This window comes from Haemaphysalis longicornis, unplaced genomic scaffold (assembly GCF_048455015.1).
Source record: "Haemaphysalis longicornis isolate Haplotype H1 unplaced genomic scaffold, Haemaphysalis longicornis Haplotype H1 scaffold_12, whole genome shotgun sequence".
Lineage (NCBI taxonomy): Eukaryota > Metazoa > Arthropoda > Arachnida > Ixodida > Ixodidae > Haemaphysalis > Haemaphysalis longicornis.
Window position 1 is genome coordinate 24,691,021 of NW_027526225.1, and position 15,343 is coordinate 24,706,363.

At 49.1% G+C, this 15,343-nt stretch overlaps 1 protein-coding gene across 1 annotated transcript in view; it reads right to left on the reverse strand.

The window, feature by feature from the left end:
- LOC144161894 (phospholipid-transporting ATPase ABCA3-like) overlaps positions 1-15,343 on the reverse strand; it is a 93,188-nt gene that overhangs the window by 12,376 nt on the left and 65,469 nt on the right. Inside the window, exons 5-6 of the mRNA XM_077692456.1 lie at positions 12,744-12,861; positions 7,511-7,665 (exon numbers count right to left, since the gene is read on the reverse strand). Coding sequence (XP_077548582.1) covers positions 7,511-7,665; positions 12,744-12,861 — 273 coding nt within the window. The remainder of the gene's footprint in view (positions 1-7,510; positions 7,666-12,743; positions 12,862-15,343) is intronic.

Consider the following 15,343-nt stretch of genomic DNA (forward strand, 5'->3'; position numbering starts at 1 on the left):
TACGAATTCGTCTGAAGTAGTCGTCATACGACGGATTGCCTCATATTGAGTGATGGATGAGGGGGGGGGGGAAACGGCCCGGTTCGAGACCGTAGGGACTTGTTACGTTCCTGTAGGACACGAGCCGATCCCTTCCCGACCATCGAAACGAATGGGCGAATGTGTTGTAGGGTCGATGTCAGCTCGGTCGGTGAGCCCTCGAGCAGAATTATGCGCACCCTCGTTCCCGGCCAGGCCGGAGTGGGCAGGTGCCCATATTACGTAGATTTTGCCGGTCTGCGTATGGCGACGAAAGCCAGATTTAAGGATTGCAGATGCTTCTGGGGAGATTTGCCCTTTTGAAAAATTTATGCAGATTTGGAATCATTTATTACATACTGATGTTCGCGGAGGCCGTCAATGCCTGTGCCAGTGCTATGGCCACCTCTTCTTCCACTTCCGATTCGTTCGTGCGAATTGAGCTGAAAGTAATTTAATTTCCCTGCCAATCGACTTCCACAAATGCAATGTCGTCGCGGCCTTCGTAATCGGAGGTGTCCACAATGAAATATTTTTTTTAAGAAAAGACATCCCGCCCGGCGGAAATGTTTTACTTCCCTTTCTTGGAAAACTTCTTGGTCTGTTTCATGGATAATATTTCTCACCACACCTTCTCTTTCGCTTTCCTTGGTTTTGATGGCCGCCTTCCCTTATTTCGCTGTGTTTTACCGGGGCCTCATTTATCATTAAGATTAGCTATATATATATATATATATATATAATAAAAAGTTAACAGAGCATAGTGGTGTCAGTATGAGAAACACAGCGCAAAGGCACGTAAACAGAGCCTTGTAGCGGAATCTTCATGCCCTTGCTGGGGCTCAGTTTAATGGCGGTTGTATAATCACTGTTTGGGTCAGATGCTGGAGTAACTTGAAATTTTCCACGCTCACAATCGATGACAGCACTGCATCGAGCGTGGAAGCGGCAGCCCAGAACAATGTCGTAGAAGTACGAAGAAATCGCAATAAGCTCGATTATGTACAAGAAGCCTTGGAGAGTAACACGAGCTGTGCACGCCGACTAGGCATGAATGTGTTTTGCATTTTTAGTACACAGCGAGAAGCCCTGAACGGTGCCATCCCTTTTGTGAGCATACAGGAAATTGCTTAACCAATCACTGACACATGAGCGCCCCGGTCTAGTTGTAGCGCCTGTGTTCGTCTGTCTTCGACTAATGCGCCAATAACATTTAAAAGAGAAAAACAAGGCCTTGGACAGTTCGATAGTAGCTCGGTTCTTGCCTCTGGAACTTCGATGGATAGTTTTCCTCTTCGGAAGTGATTGGTCGTCGACGAATGAGAGAAATAGAGTGCCGACACGAGGATGACAAGCGACAGTACTGGGTACCGTCTGGGATGAGGAGTACTGGGATGACGAGAACAGTACTGGGATGACTAGTACTGGGAAGGTGAGTGGCTGAACTGATATCCGACGGAGGCGTCCTGTGGGACAGGCGGCCTGTTGGACAAAACGTGAGTGGGCGTTTGGGGAACGGCACTGTCGGACGTTTTACGCCAGTGGCAAGCGATAAACGGAAGCGATACGAATGGGGCTATTGTCCCAGGTTCACGAGATATCGTTAAACTGAGGGAGAAGCCTCAGTTTAATTTGGGTAGCTGGGCTTGTTTCTGCTGCGAGGTGATGGTAAGATGACACAGTCTGATGTGCGGAGCCGCCTATGGTTCGCAAGGCCACACGTTCACAAGGCCACACTGAGTATGGCCTTGCGAACGTTTTCGCTTTCGCTATTTGAGCGGTTACCGCAGTCATGCGAGGACGAGGATCCATAACGGCAGTATGCGGCGGGGCATCAGCTACCTTCTCCAGAATTACGCTCGTCAGCATCGGTACAACTTTTGACCGAGGGTGGGAAGTGCACGGCAGCAGAGAAAGCTGACGGGCGGCTTTCTCACGGACTAGTTTATTTATGCTGGACAGCAATAAATGTTTTTCTGGGTCACGGATCAAACTCGCTATATTCTCGTCATGAACAGAACACCGTGGGAAGATTCTGTGCTTCCAAAACTTGTTAAAACTCTAGCAGAGGTTTAACGATGGCAATTGAACGTGGGTCTCTCGCAGAAAGCATCTGAGAGGCATCATCGTCTCTAGTTTATTAATTTATTTGTATTACAGTCAAGTCCCGATGTCATTACAGTGCGGAGTAAGAAATACACAATAATACAGACAAAAGTAGCAAAACAACCACATTTAACATACCAAATAACAGCTTGCTATGGAAACAGCCTGGTTATGTCTGAACTAAAAGCAATCCCATTGCCGATTTCAGCTACGCAACGAGAAAGGCGATTCGAGCTTGCACAAGTGCTAGGGACAAGGGAATCCTGAAATAGGGCTGTGCGACATGATGGGACGTCAACTTTGCGTTGATGTCGATCCGGGACGACATGTAAGATGTATGGGATGGTTGACATCCCCGGGCCGCGAGAGCGCGCCACGTGACGGAGGCGAGCCGGCGGTGGAAGAGAAGACGATGACGAGCGGGACCACGCGGAGCGGAGAGCACGACAGGGGAGTGTGCCGGCGGAGGCTAGCGACCAGACAGTGCTAGAGGAACGGGCGCAAGGATTCCTCTCCAGAGGCGGTTCGCGGTCAAGCCAGGAGCGTGCTTGCGCCGTGCTCCGAGAATCGTCCCGAGATCTGTTCCGGGGGCTCCTCTGCTGCAACGCGGGGTGCCTGTTCCCGCTGGCGTAATCCCGAGGCGTGTTCCGGACCAAGGTTCGGGGCGAGGCCTTGAGTGGCCAGGCAGGAGTACGCGCATCAGGGTTCCGACCTGCGGCCACTGCGTCTGAACAGGCGCCACAGAGAAAGTGTCCCGCAACGTTTTCGGACCACCGGCACCGTACACGGGGAGCTCTCCACAAGTTTCACAGACGTCATCCCGCCCAGCGTCGAGTATACTGGAATGTGAGCGTATCGCCTCCTTTTTCCTCCCGCTCGAACTTAGGTTCGGGCTTGTGTTTTAGTCTTTCCTCCTCATTGCGCGTGTTCTGCATTTTGTTGCCGTTCAGGTCACTAGTTCATTTCCCGAGTGTTTGTATGTCCGCACAATAATATATGTTTTTTTAGTTGTTCTCCAGCCATGGGGTCATTTGTCGTCGATCCTCCTCCGTGGTCCATACGCCCGCCTGCTTAACACGCGGCCTCACAATTTCTGGCATCAGCGACAGCACTGCGTGCTCAAATTCCATCTTGAGACTAAGCGGGCAGGTGGGTGTGGCAAGCAAGGATGGATCTAGAAAAGTTGATGTCCGTCGTGAAGGAGTTAGGACTGTCCGGGCCAGCTCTAAAAGAATGGATTGATGAGGAACGAACAAAACACACAAAAGAAAGAGACCGGCGCGCAACTGAACGCGAGGCGGCTAAAGAAGCACAATGCTAGCCCAGAAGACAGAGTCCGAAACCAGAGCGCGCATTGAGGCTAAACGGGCCCTGGTAGGACTTAAGCTGCGGCTTCAGGAAGGGTCGCAGAGTTCTCACGATGTGGGAAGCGACACTGCGCCTAATGCAGCACAAAGCGTCCACAGCCCTCACAAGTTCATTCCTGCCTTTAACGAGGATCGTGATGAGCTTGACACATACATCCAGAGTTTTGAGAGGGTGGTAACCAGTCAAGGGTGGGCCTCAGACAAGTGGGCGCTGTCCCTGCACTTGTGCTTGACTGGTGAAGCGCTCAGTGCCGTTGGTCGCATGTCTTCCGATAATGCCATGAATTACCCTAAACTAAAGCAGACCCTGCTACAGAGGTTTAGATACACCGAGGAAGGCTACAGGTGCAAGTTTAGGGAGTCCAGGCCACAGAACTCGGAGACAGGCCGTAAATTTGCGGGCCGCCTACTCCGTGATTTTGAGAATTGGTAGGAGCTGGCCAAAACAGAGCAGACGTACGCCGCACTCCGAGGCAAAATGGTGGGCGAGCAATTCCTGAACAGCTGTTACGAGAAGCTAGCCATTTGTCTCAAAGAGAGGGGCTACCAAAACCTGGACCAGCTGATCGAAACCATCGGCCACTACTTTGAGGCGCAAGGTCTCACAAACTTGGCAAGAAGCCGAGAAGAGGAGCAGGCAGCCTGAAGTCGACGAGCTTCCTGACCAGCAGGATCCTAAGACGAGGCCTTACTGCTCCTGATGTAATTAGCACGGCCGTCGGCCAGCAGACTGTGGACGAAGTCGACGACTCCAGGTTCAAGCCAGCCCAGCGAGAAGAATGCCTTCTGCTTGAGGGGCCGCAATCTCGACGAACACCAGGCTGAAGCTGGCGCAAACCTGCCAGAGGACGAGGGTCAAGCAGCAAGCTTATTGTCTGGGCCCAATTTCTGTGAGATGGAAGGGCCGAACAAGTTTCAAGGACGCCAGGTTCCGCCAGAGTATAACTGCGGAAACAGACGCAAGGTCTTGCGTTCGGGCTAGATCTGATTCCATAACGTTCATCTGAAGCGCACAAAATCACACGGACACAGAAGACAAGGACAAGCGCTACTTCTAACTGAATTTTATTGAATCACGGTGAAATATATACCAGAAAAAAGACAAGAGATACATAAAAGGTTAGGATTATACAGAGATTAGAATAACGAAATCACTTTGCGCTGTCCCACACCTGTCAGTCATTACCATGACCAGTTCTTTTTACAAAAGGCTGCCTTCTTATCTGACAGGGCTAACGATAATGTACTAGCAAATTGCAAATCACCAAATTGCATTTCAGCTGCATCCCCTATCTAACGCGTGCACTGATCAGAGTCATGAAACAATATCACAGAGGTTTGAAAGTACGGCTCACACTGGGGGCATTCGCCGCAGTGAGTTGACAGGTTTCCATCCTCTCTTTTCTGTACGTTATTCTGATGTTCGCGGAACCTGGAGTTGACACACCGTGCCGTCTGTCCTAAATATACCCTTCCAAAGGCCAACGGAACACGGTATACAACCCCTCTATCGCATTCTACGTACTTGGTTTGGTGTCCAATGCTACATCCAGTATTTCCTTTCTGTACAGGACATGTGTCTCTGCGAAGCCTCGCGAGCTTGAGTGGAGCGGACACTACAACCCGAGCGCCAGCTCTGTGCCCTATTTTCTTTAACCAATATGCGATACCGTGCAAGTACAGGATAACTTCCGTTTTACGGCGCTCATTGCCGTCATGCGCACTGGTTTCCGTCACTTCGTTTGACTGCTTCTCACTCCTTTGAACAGCCTGAACGACTGCCCCAATGACGTGTTGAGGATACCTGTTAACGTCTCAGCCAAGAGACCTGTGCCTCCACAGAGCTGTGCACATGATGGACACACGACTTCTTGAGAGGATTGGTGAAGCGCATCGTCGCTACGGAGCGTTTCACCAGTTTGCTGTGCGCGGAGTTATATGGCAACAGGGGCTTCTGGCTGCGCGGTGGGTAACACCAGCAAACCTGGTTGTCCGAAAACATGAGGATCATGTCCAAGAACTTCAGAGCGTTACCTTCTGGTACTTCGTGCGTTACCTGAAGCGGATTCATGCAATCATCGAACACTGCCAGTGTTGACCGCACATCATTGTCAAATCTAGATGCACCCATACGAACGACAACCAAAAATATTCCACGAAACTGTATACTTTGACAACATTTGTTGACATCAACCTAACCGCCAGCACCGAGTCGACATGGCCCAGAAAATGATCGCTCAGCACTGGAGCAACACAAGACACTATACACACACGCTCTTTTTGTATGAAGGTTGTACCGTTCCAGGAAACATAGGTGGACTGCAGATGCATCGACAAGAGGTCGAGAAACCCCTGCATCGGGACTCCACTTTCATTTTGAAAGGCTATTGCACCAAACTCAAAAATGCATTCTCCGACACACTCCAGGACGCGGTCATGTAGCAGGGAGTAATAGAGGTCTTTCATGTCTACGAAAAACCATTAAACGCACATTGGGAGTGCCGTGTCAAGAGGTGACAGACCTCTTCGGAGTTTCTGGTTCGGAAGAGATACCCAACGTCCAGCAGCTCAAGGTGCTTCTGTAGAAACAGGCATACTGCTTTCTGCCAGGCGTGCAGTTCTGACACTATCACAAGAAAAGGCATCCCCTTCTTATGTGTCTTCACCGCAAAAAACATGTCTAGCCCCAGTTTGGTGCATTTTTCAATTTGCTTGGACAGCCCGGTTAAGTGCATTTGTTCACACAGCTAGGGAGCCTTCGCCTAACAGCTTCTAGCGATACATCAGATGGTGCGATCATTACATCACCAATCGCTTTCATTGCCTTCTCAAAGAAGAAACCATGCGAAAAAAACACGAACCCACTTTCTTTATCGGACGGGACGACGCACAAGTTGGGGTGTTTTGGATACCCCACGACGCCTTTAACAGGCAACCGGTGACTGACAGGTTCACGATGCAACAGATTGTAAACGGCTTCCGAGATATACCAGTCCCTCTCACTTTCATATGCCGCACTAGCCACTCTCCGCACAAGCGATAGCATCTTAGGCCCGGACAACACACGTTCCATCGCACACTTTGGTCCGAGGCTGAGCGTGCGTCGAACATGATCAGGTAGCGTAATGTCCTCCAAAGTGTGGATGGCACTACTTGAGGCTTGCGTCTTCTTAGGGATATTCATGCGGAGTAAGGCGAGAGATGACATCCAGAGGCTTTCCACCATCCACCGTCCGCCAGAAGGAGGTTATGGAGACCACTGAACGTTAGGCAGGATTCCGTTTTCGGAGGCAACGTCAAGGACAAAGTCGTTCTAAGTGAGCCCATCTAGACGCTCAGTGCTAAGATCCTTCACAGAAGCCTGACTGATTCAGGAAAACCAATGACTGAGTGAGGCTATTTCATAAGCAAATGTTCACGATGCTAATTATTGTCATGAACTGCATGCTGCAACATACACAACGAGGACTACAAACATTGTGGTAGAATTTCTTAGCCTGCCGTAGTACAGGCTGTGGTGATGCAACTCAACAAGTGTTTCTTCTCAGCAATTCTGAAAATAGCGAACTTCTGGACGTTGTTTGGAGGATGTAGCGATAGTTCGACGGAAATATTGTTTGCTCAGTGTGCATGGCCTACACTTGTTTGCCATAGGACTGGTCTCGCCACTACGGACAAAAAAAATGTGGCATGATACACAGCACTTATTTCGTGGTAGAAGACCATTCGCGCATTCTTCGCCGTCGGGCGTCTTCCGCCGGTATTTTGTTCACTTTAATGAACGAAAACAAATAGCCTTTCGGTTAACGTTTCGCTGGATGCAAGACGCAGTCATAAACTTGCGACATAAGCATGACATGTAGGCGCTTGTGAGCGCATCACAGCGAGGCGCACATAATCAGTGGCGCTTTAAATCAGGGTGTAATTGCCTGCAGATATTTTTTGCAGGCTCTAAAAGCAAACACAAAATTACCTACTATACTGTCTGTAACTGTTGGCGAACTAGCAGAAGCCCTTACCGTTACGAAGTACACCAAGTTTTCCCAGACGGTTAGGTCATTGAAGAAAATGTCGAACTGTGGGCAGAGGCTCACGTCGTGTCTCACAAGTCGCCGATTGAGCACCACATCGTTACCAGCCACGTGAGCTACGCCACGTGTAGGACTCCGGATTCCTGCTCAGAAAGAAGAAAGAGGACAGACACAAATTTTTTGCAGTAAAACTTGCCTACAGGCAAAAAAAAATATAAATTAAGCTATCACTCACACTAGTGAACCAATCATTGACAATATCATGTCAAATTCTGACCGGCGCTGCGTTGAGAGTGGCTTGGATAAGTTTGCCAATATAAACCAAACTCTAGAAACAAGCACGTCAGCTGCAGTAGCAATGGCCGCACAATATCCAACTGAAATCTCGTCTTGCCATTGGAATAGAAGTGGTTGTGGGAAATGCGTGACCAAGACAAATTGTAAAGTGATGAACGTCTAAACATTGACCATGAACTTGCCCGGAGAACTGTACTCCATGTATATCCCAATTCTGTCACTGGTCTACAAGGTGCAGACATAGCGAAGTCAACGTGTCCATCCTCTCGCATGGCAGGGATGCACGGAAGGGCAACATTCCTGTCCTTTACATGTACCTCCACGCCCCCAGTTGCTAGTCGGATTTCTTGCCTTACACGAAGCGAAGTAGCCGTCGAGTTGAACCAAACATGTCCGAATTTCTGAGAGGCAACACGGGAGTCTCTCCCGGCTGGTATCGTGTGTCAGATCGACACTATGTCCTCGGTCCATCATTGCATTTGCTGGCCAACACAGTCACAAGTGCGAAAACCTAGTGACAGCTAATAGGGAAACAAGATTGACGAACTCCTTTGAACAGCATTGCCATTATGGTTTTTAAAAGCACCGCTGCGCACCAAATGCTGACCTTTTTCAAAACCTTGTGGTGGATGATAGACAACGAAAAACAACGCCCTGTTTCCACTAGTACAGCGCTCAACGTTTTTGCACATAAACAGGAAGAATCCGCAGTAATCTGGGCATATACAGCTATCCAGTTGATTTTGATCTCACTTTTATTAAAGTGCGGTCAAAATATGCTGGTCACCAATTATTTCTTAAGTGTTTTCGCAGATGTCGCTGTTAAACACCACTAGGAATGTTGTACTTGTTCGTTTAAAAGCTTTCTATTTCTATTGTATTACAAGAACGAATGCTCGCCTACCGACCGTGCAACGCTTCATACCTACTATTATATGATTTTGTAGTTATCCTAATGCTGCAAAGGTCACTGGGAAGAATGCGAAAATAACAACTGGTTGCGTCCTTGTGTGGTACACAGTGCCTATTTCCGCGGCCAAATGCCACGTACAGTTCAAGAAAACCAATGCCCCTATCCAACTATGCCTTAGTGGTTCACAGTAAAACCTCTACTAGAATACATCTTTCAAGGTCATATTCGTCGCTTCGCGATTGACCTTCATCCATGGAATCGGCAAGCAAGCTGCTACTTCCTATGTTTCTCTTCGCTCCCTCGGAATGCTCACTGCTATCGGATCACGTGAATAGGCGAGCTTTAAAAGGCTGCTTCGCCTGCGCTTCCCCCCTCAGTATCACCATTTATGGCGCGTGGGCTGCCCTTTCTGTGCGTGCCTGAGAGCGCAAGCGAAGGAACAATTGCAATCATTCAGTAGATATAAATAAACTGCAGTATGCGGAGTCTCAACACAGGGAAATTTCACAAACCCCTGTGGGAACAGTCTTTACCTTCCCTCCGTGATTATCAGGTTAGGAGTTTAAACAGCAATTGTTTTGTCTGCTGGTGAAACAGCGGCATCGCAAGCGCATGTGCTTTCGTTGATATGTTAAGAGGAAGGGACAGTATGTAGACAATCTTCTAACTGATCTTAGCAAATCACACTAAAAATACATATTGGCGCAGCTATATGAGAACAATAAAACGCGCATTTCCTTCTTTGCAGCTGAATTTTAAATGTCTCGTACTCCGGCTGATCAGAAGTAGCAGATTTTTATCTTCATTGCGTGGACATACTTGTCGCCCCGCTTCAAGTTGGAACAATAAGTTCCCTCAAAAGTGGAATATCGCCGTGTGTCTGCGCTATTACCCAACCGCCAGAACCGTCATCAAGACTTGGCCTTTCCCGAACGAAGAAATTGAAGGTTTCAGCTAAGCAGATTCATTGGCGAAGTCTCTTCCTCCACAAACGTGCCGCCGGGTCTCCTGATGCCGTGAGGGACGGAACAAACTCCGAGGCTAGACTATGTACACTTTCTGTACAGGATATAATGCAGGTATATACAAGACAACTGAAATGGCCCCAAGTGGGGCTGACAGGCTTGCCGGATGCTAACCGGCGACGCGAGGCTCACTCACGCGTCCTGAAGCAAAAGTTTGACAACAAAAGACCCCATTCCTTACAAAGGGCAAATATATATTCCCTTCGTGTAGGAAAAAGAAAAGTTAACGAAAAACAGAAAACTTCACTACATGGATTGCGAACTAGCTGATTTCGGTGCAATACGTGCGGGCGGATCTCTACCCAAGGTAATTCAAGCGGCCGCACCATTTTCTTGCCGGCCGTGCACAGTCGTGATCGTTTCCGCAAACCCCGTGCGTCCAGACAGTTTAATTTACAGCGGCGCCTTGGAAGGATGAGGACATCTCGTCGCCTGCGTCCTGGGGGCGCGTGCAGTACATTGACCTTCGCTTTCAAATCCCACGACCACCGCCCCACAAGAAGCTAACTTACGCGCCTGGTACACGCCACCGAGGAAAGTGTTCAGGAGAGCCACAGCTTATCTCCCAGACCTAATGCAGCTCTCCCCGTTGCCGCTCCGAAATTCAGCGCAAACGGCCTAACATGTGGCGGCTCCTGGGCGCCGTCGACGTCCCCGTGTCCACGTAGTGGGGGGTGGGTGCGCAGTAGTATGATGAGCTTCGCCCTCGAACCGTACAGACCAAGTACTTGGAGCACTGGGTAACAGCGCAAACAATGGCAGTGGCTAAGCTCAGCTGACCCTGGGTGTGCGATACGAAAGGTTTGGTTTAGCGTGGTCCGATTACGGCGTTTTTCGAGGCCGACGGTTCGCTCTTTCATTTTATCCGATGTCAGCTTCGTACACTTGGCATTCCGGACCCTCCCATGGGAACCAGCTCACCGGGTGATATCCGCGAGGTGGTGACGTCGCTTGCCGACGAAGGCTCAAAGCCTGCCGCTCTGTCTCAACGCGGGGAGAAGATAGGCCGGCCTCGCTTCCATTCATGGCCGAGCTCGCACTGACAAGGCGAGAGCGGAAGTCCTTAACCAGGCGCGCGGCGGGTCATGTCCTAAGGAGCCGACGCAGCTGGGGAGAGCGCATGTGCCGGCGGCGGAGCTCGACACGGAGAGTCCCGTGATGCGTTGAAAAGGCTACCGCGGAGCTCCGGTGAAATGAAGTTGGCATATGTGGCGTTGTGAGACTCGGCTTGACTAGGTTAGTAAAGCGTTGCTTTAAAACAAAGTCCGAGTGCGCCTGAACAACTATTGCAGGTTTTGTAAGCGCGAGCGTGAACTTCCAGTTGAGCGCGTAAAATGCCCTTGCCTAACAGTATCAAATGGCCTAAATCTGTATTTTACTGGTTATATTGCTGACCATTCTTGCTGGCGCGTAACCAGTGCACCCGGTGATACTAGACTTATCTGCTTGCTTATCCGTCCATTCGTCCGCCCTCTCCCTCTGCGTTGTACTGGCGCCGATAGTCATATCTTGCTACTGACCAGCTCGCGCTTCTGGTGCGAAAGGGCTTGAGCTATAAAACGCTTCCGGGAAAGTCACTTCTCGCGAATGCCGTGCATGATCCGTGATATAAAGCGCCTCGTAGAAGGGAGCGTTTCTGAAGGAGCCGTTTCGTCGGACAACTGACGCCGGTTTCGCTTATTGAAAGGGCCTCAATTTTGAGGTTTCCACCCTAAATATTACAGCGGGAAAGCGATCGTATTCAATGACGAGCAAATTTTAGTTAAATTACAATTAAAATAAATTATAAAACAAGTAAACTTCGGCGGGGAAACACTCTGGTGAAATAAGCATTCTGGCAACCGAATGACCTCTTAAAGAGGTAGAATGTGCATGGATGGTTCCGTGGAAGTACCACAGAAAAACAACTCGGGTGAAAGAATGGGCTGAGTACCCCATGATAGGAGCACAGTACGAGAGAAGCCTTCTTCCAGCAGTGCACATGATACGTAATAAAGGGCGTGATGAACGGGACGGTGCAGTGTGATGAACACTACAAAATCATCAAATTCAGAAGTTTCGGCTTTCATCCTGCTTTCTTTAACCAGTGTAGGATACGGGCGTCGAAGCGCGTTGTGGGTGCTCCTCGAACAAAGTGAGAATACCTAGAGTCGAGATCAATTTGAAGGTGATCACGGGAGCATCATTTAGCGGTCCTTTTGACATACAGAGAGGCCGCTTTCAGACCTTTCCAAAACGGCCATTGAAAACTTTTCAGACATTTGAGCCATTTCCAGGCCTTTTCAAGGTAGCAGTGGCTTGCTTCCCTCGTTGCCTCTTGCACGATACAACCCTGATACAACCCGTGGCCTGGCGCTGCTGCTTGTTTCTTTGGCACCTGAGCGATCACCTTCAAATTTATCCCTACTGCACATATTTGTTAGTAATAGCGAATACCTAACGCCCAATTTTCGCACGAATCAGTCGTTCCCAGCAAAAGCACTGGCGTGTTATTCAGAAGTTCATCCCTGACCCGAATAAAAAAGAACCGGGCTATCCAATGTCACTTTCGTGCGTGCTCGCGTACTCTAGACTTGAAATTTTAGATCAATTGGGAAGAAACATGTACTATTTTTTAAGCATACATTTGTGTTGCGTATTCAAATCAGCCTCGATGGTGATTCTGGTAAAAGTATTGACGATTGCAAGCCTGTTAGTCTGTTGTGTAGCATTTACAATTTCAATACACGTAGCATAAATTTGGCCACATATTAACCTCAGTACCAGTCGCAAAGCTTTAACGGGAAATTAGAAGCAGAAACAAGGGCCTCGGGAGATGCAGGTTTTGTATACATTTATATTTGTTTCCAATTTTCGAATTCGGCGCGTGGCTTTTTATTTGGTTTCAAATTACCCGAGTGGTGGTACATACGTGCAATTCCATTTGGTTAAAATGGACGTGTTTCTTTATAAATATATAGAGAGAATCCCGAAGGAAATGGGGCACCTGTGAGAACGGACATGAGCGTCGTCTTTCCGGCCCCGTTGTGACCCAGCAGGACCGTGCACGTCTTCTCGTACATCACCAGGTCAACCCCGTCGAGCGCTATGTTGGACCCGAACACCTACGAGTCCGAAGGTGCCAGTGATGCTCGGCTAAACTACAGTTGCAAACACGTCCGCAAAATCAACGAGATTTGTCTTAACTCCGTCATTGTTGACACACAACATGTAATTTTATTCTATCCTATTTGAGGCATACATGTTACTTTGGTTTTGATGTAACACGCCTATAGAATTTTGAGCACATTCTGGCAGGTGTTTGAACTGCCGTAAGAACAACAGGTATGTTTACTTAGGTGAATCTAGCCTTCTCGGCTGAATAGGAAAGAAAGTATGTTAAGAATTTATGCTGAGTAGATAACCGTCAAAGGTACCTGTACAAGGGGTCTCTAGAACAACGAATTTCTCGCATCTGTAGATTGGTGTCACCAGAGTGTACAAATTAGATCAAGTAGTTCAAAAGGAAAGGTAAATCCACCAAATCGTCCGCACTCGCTCTGTGCTGCTGGTTTATACTCGGCTCATGCGCAGTTTAAATCGCAAGAGATATCGCCAAGTCGAGAGGTCCGCGTTCTCACAGACTATTTGGCAATTCACCAGGCCCCAAATTGCCCGAATGTGGCATAATATGGTTACTATGCGTGGCTACGATACGCGCGAAGGGAGGATCGGCGAGAGTTGTGCAATGCGGTGGGATCCATTGCCATCATCACCATCTTCATTCCGAAGCACCATCACCTGGTCTCACGTGTACGTCTTCTGCAGTGCCTTGAACCCTGGTGTAGAAGCATCGTGACTGCAACATTTCCCCGTTACATCTTGGTGGGCGGTGCGGGGTAGCGCTTCATACAATAGCGGAGCATCGCAGTGGACGCTTCGTCAGTTCTCCAAGCATACACTGGAGGGAGAACGCGGACCTGCTTCGCCAATCGTCATTGTGTCCCCCCGGTGCTGACCCGCCCTATAGCACAGACGACGTAGACGTTGACGACTGGATCGCCACGTACGAGCTCATTAGCGCTCAAAACTGGTGGAACCCCCCTTGCTGCTGGCCAGCGTCATCTTCTACCTTCGTAGCGCAGCCAAGGTATGGTTGGACACGCACGACACCCCGCTCCTTAGCTGGAACATTCGAAAAAATAGGCTGCGAAACACTTTCGCAGAACCTCACTGCCGCCAACTTGTTCAAAACAGGAGCTAGCATCGCAGGCCCAAACGTCTAGGGAATCCGGTGCGTCAGATATTCAATTTTTCAATTCAATTGAAATTCAATTCAACTGAAATGCAATCCAATTGAAATGTAATTCAATTGAAATTAAATGAATTTCAATTCAATTCAATTTAATATTTAGGGCGCTGTGCCTTAAGACTGACGCAGCTGTGACTAAGGCTGCAAAGTGGCGCACGTGCTGAAGAGGATGGCGTATGATGCGTTTACCCTGCCCTTATGCAAGAACTGCGCTATAGTGGAGTCCATAATCAAGGAATGGGGGTGATTGGACTACGAAAAATCTCGACGCATCACCCCTCAGTTTAAGCGGCTACTCATCACGGCTGCAATATGGTCCTGCAGAGAGGCGCCTCGCGTAGGTCCAGGACAGCCGTCACCTGACATCCTTAGAAGAATATTGCGATGCCAAATTGAGTAAAGCTGTAGACTGGGCTAGTAGGTAATTCATAGTGAACAAATGTAGCGCAGCAGAAGCACAAGGGACGAAAGATTACACACGGACAAGCGCATGGCCAAATTGAGGCCATGGTTCCTTCCGCCTGTCTAGAGCCCGCTCCTAATCCTCATGTTTCGGAGCTGTCTGTGATCCAAGCTGTCGTCAGTGAAGAGTTCGTCAACCTTGGCGTACCTTCGGTGTTCTGCATGGGTCACCCTACCAACTGCAACGTACCGTCTATACCGCTCGGCTGCACGGGCCGTCATCGCACTCGGAATCTAGGGCAATAGGGCACGGCGCACGACAGGCCAGTCTGTTTTAACTGTTCTCGCGTTCGACACGTTACCCCGGTACTGGTACTCGCACGACTTCGTCACCATCGATATGCTGTTTGACCCCATCAAACAGTGAAGAAAGCCGCGGATGCCTGTAGGTGACGATGAGCAACAAATGGAAGTCACCCCGCCGCTTTCTAAAATCAGCAGTCGTCTGTCCCGATCGCCGCACTCCGGCGTAGTTAGGCCCCGTCCCCGTTTAAAGGCTCGCCTCCGAAAACAAAACCTGCTCCACGTTCATGATATCCCCGTTATTGGTCTAATTAATACCGGTGCCCACAGTTCAGGTATTTGTAGAAACGTTCGCCGCCACCTTCGCAAAGTCCTTCCCACTGCCGCACCAATTCTCTTACAGGTCCCTCATGGAGGGATGTCCTCTGTCTCTGGAAAGTGTACGGCCCGTGTGCGCAAGGCTGGCTACAAAAGTGCCCTAATGTTCGCCGCCTTGGAATGATGCCACCAGGAGCTGATCCTACGCCATGAGTGTCTATGGGACCATTCTGCTCTTATTTATTTATTTATTTATTTATTTATTTATATAC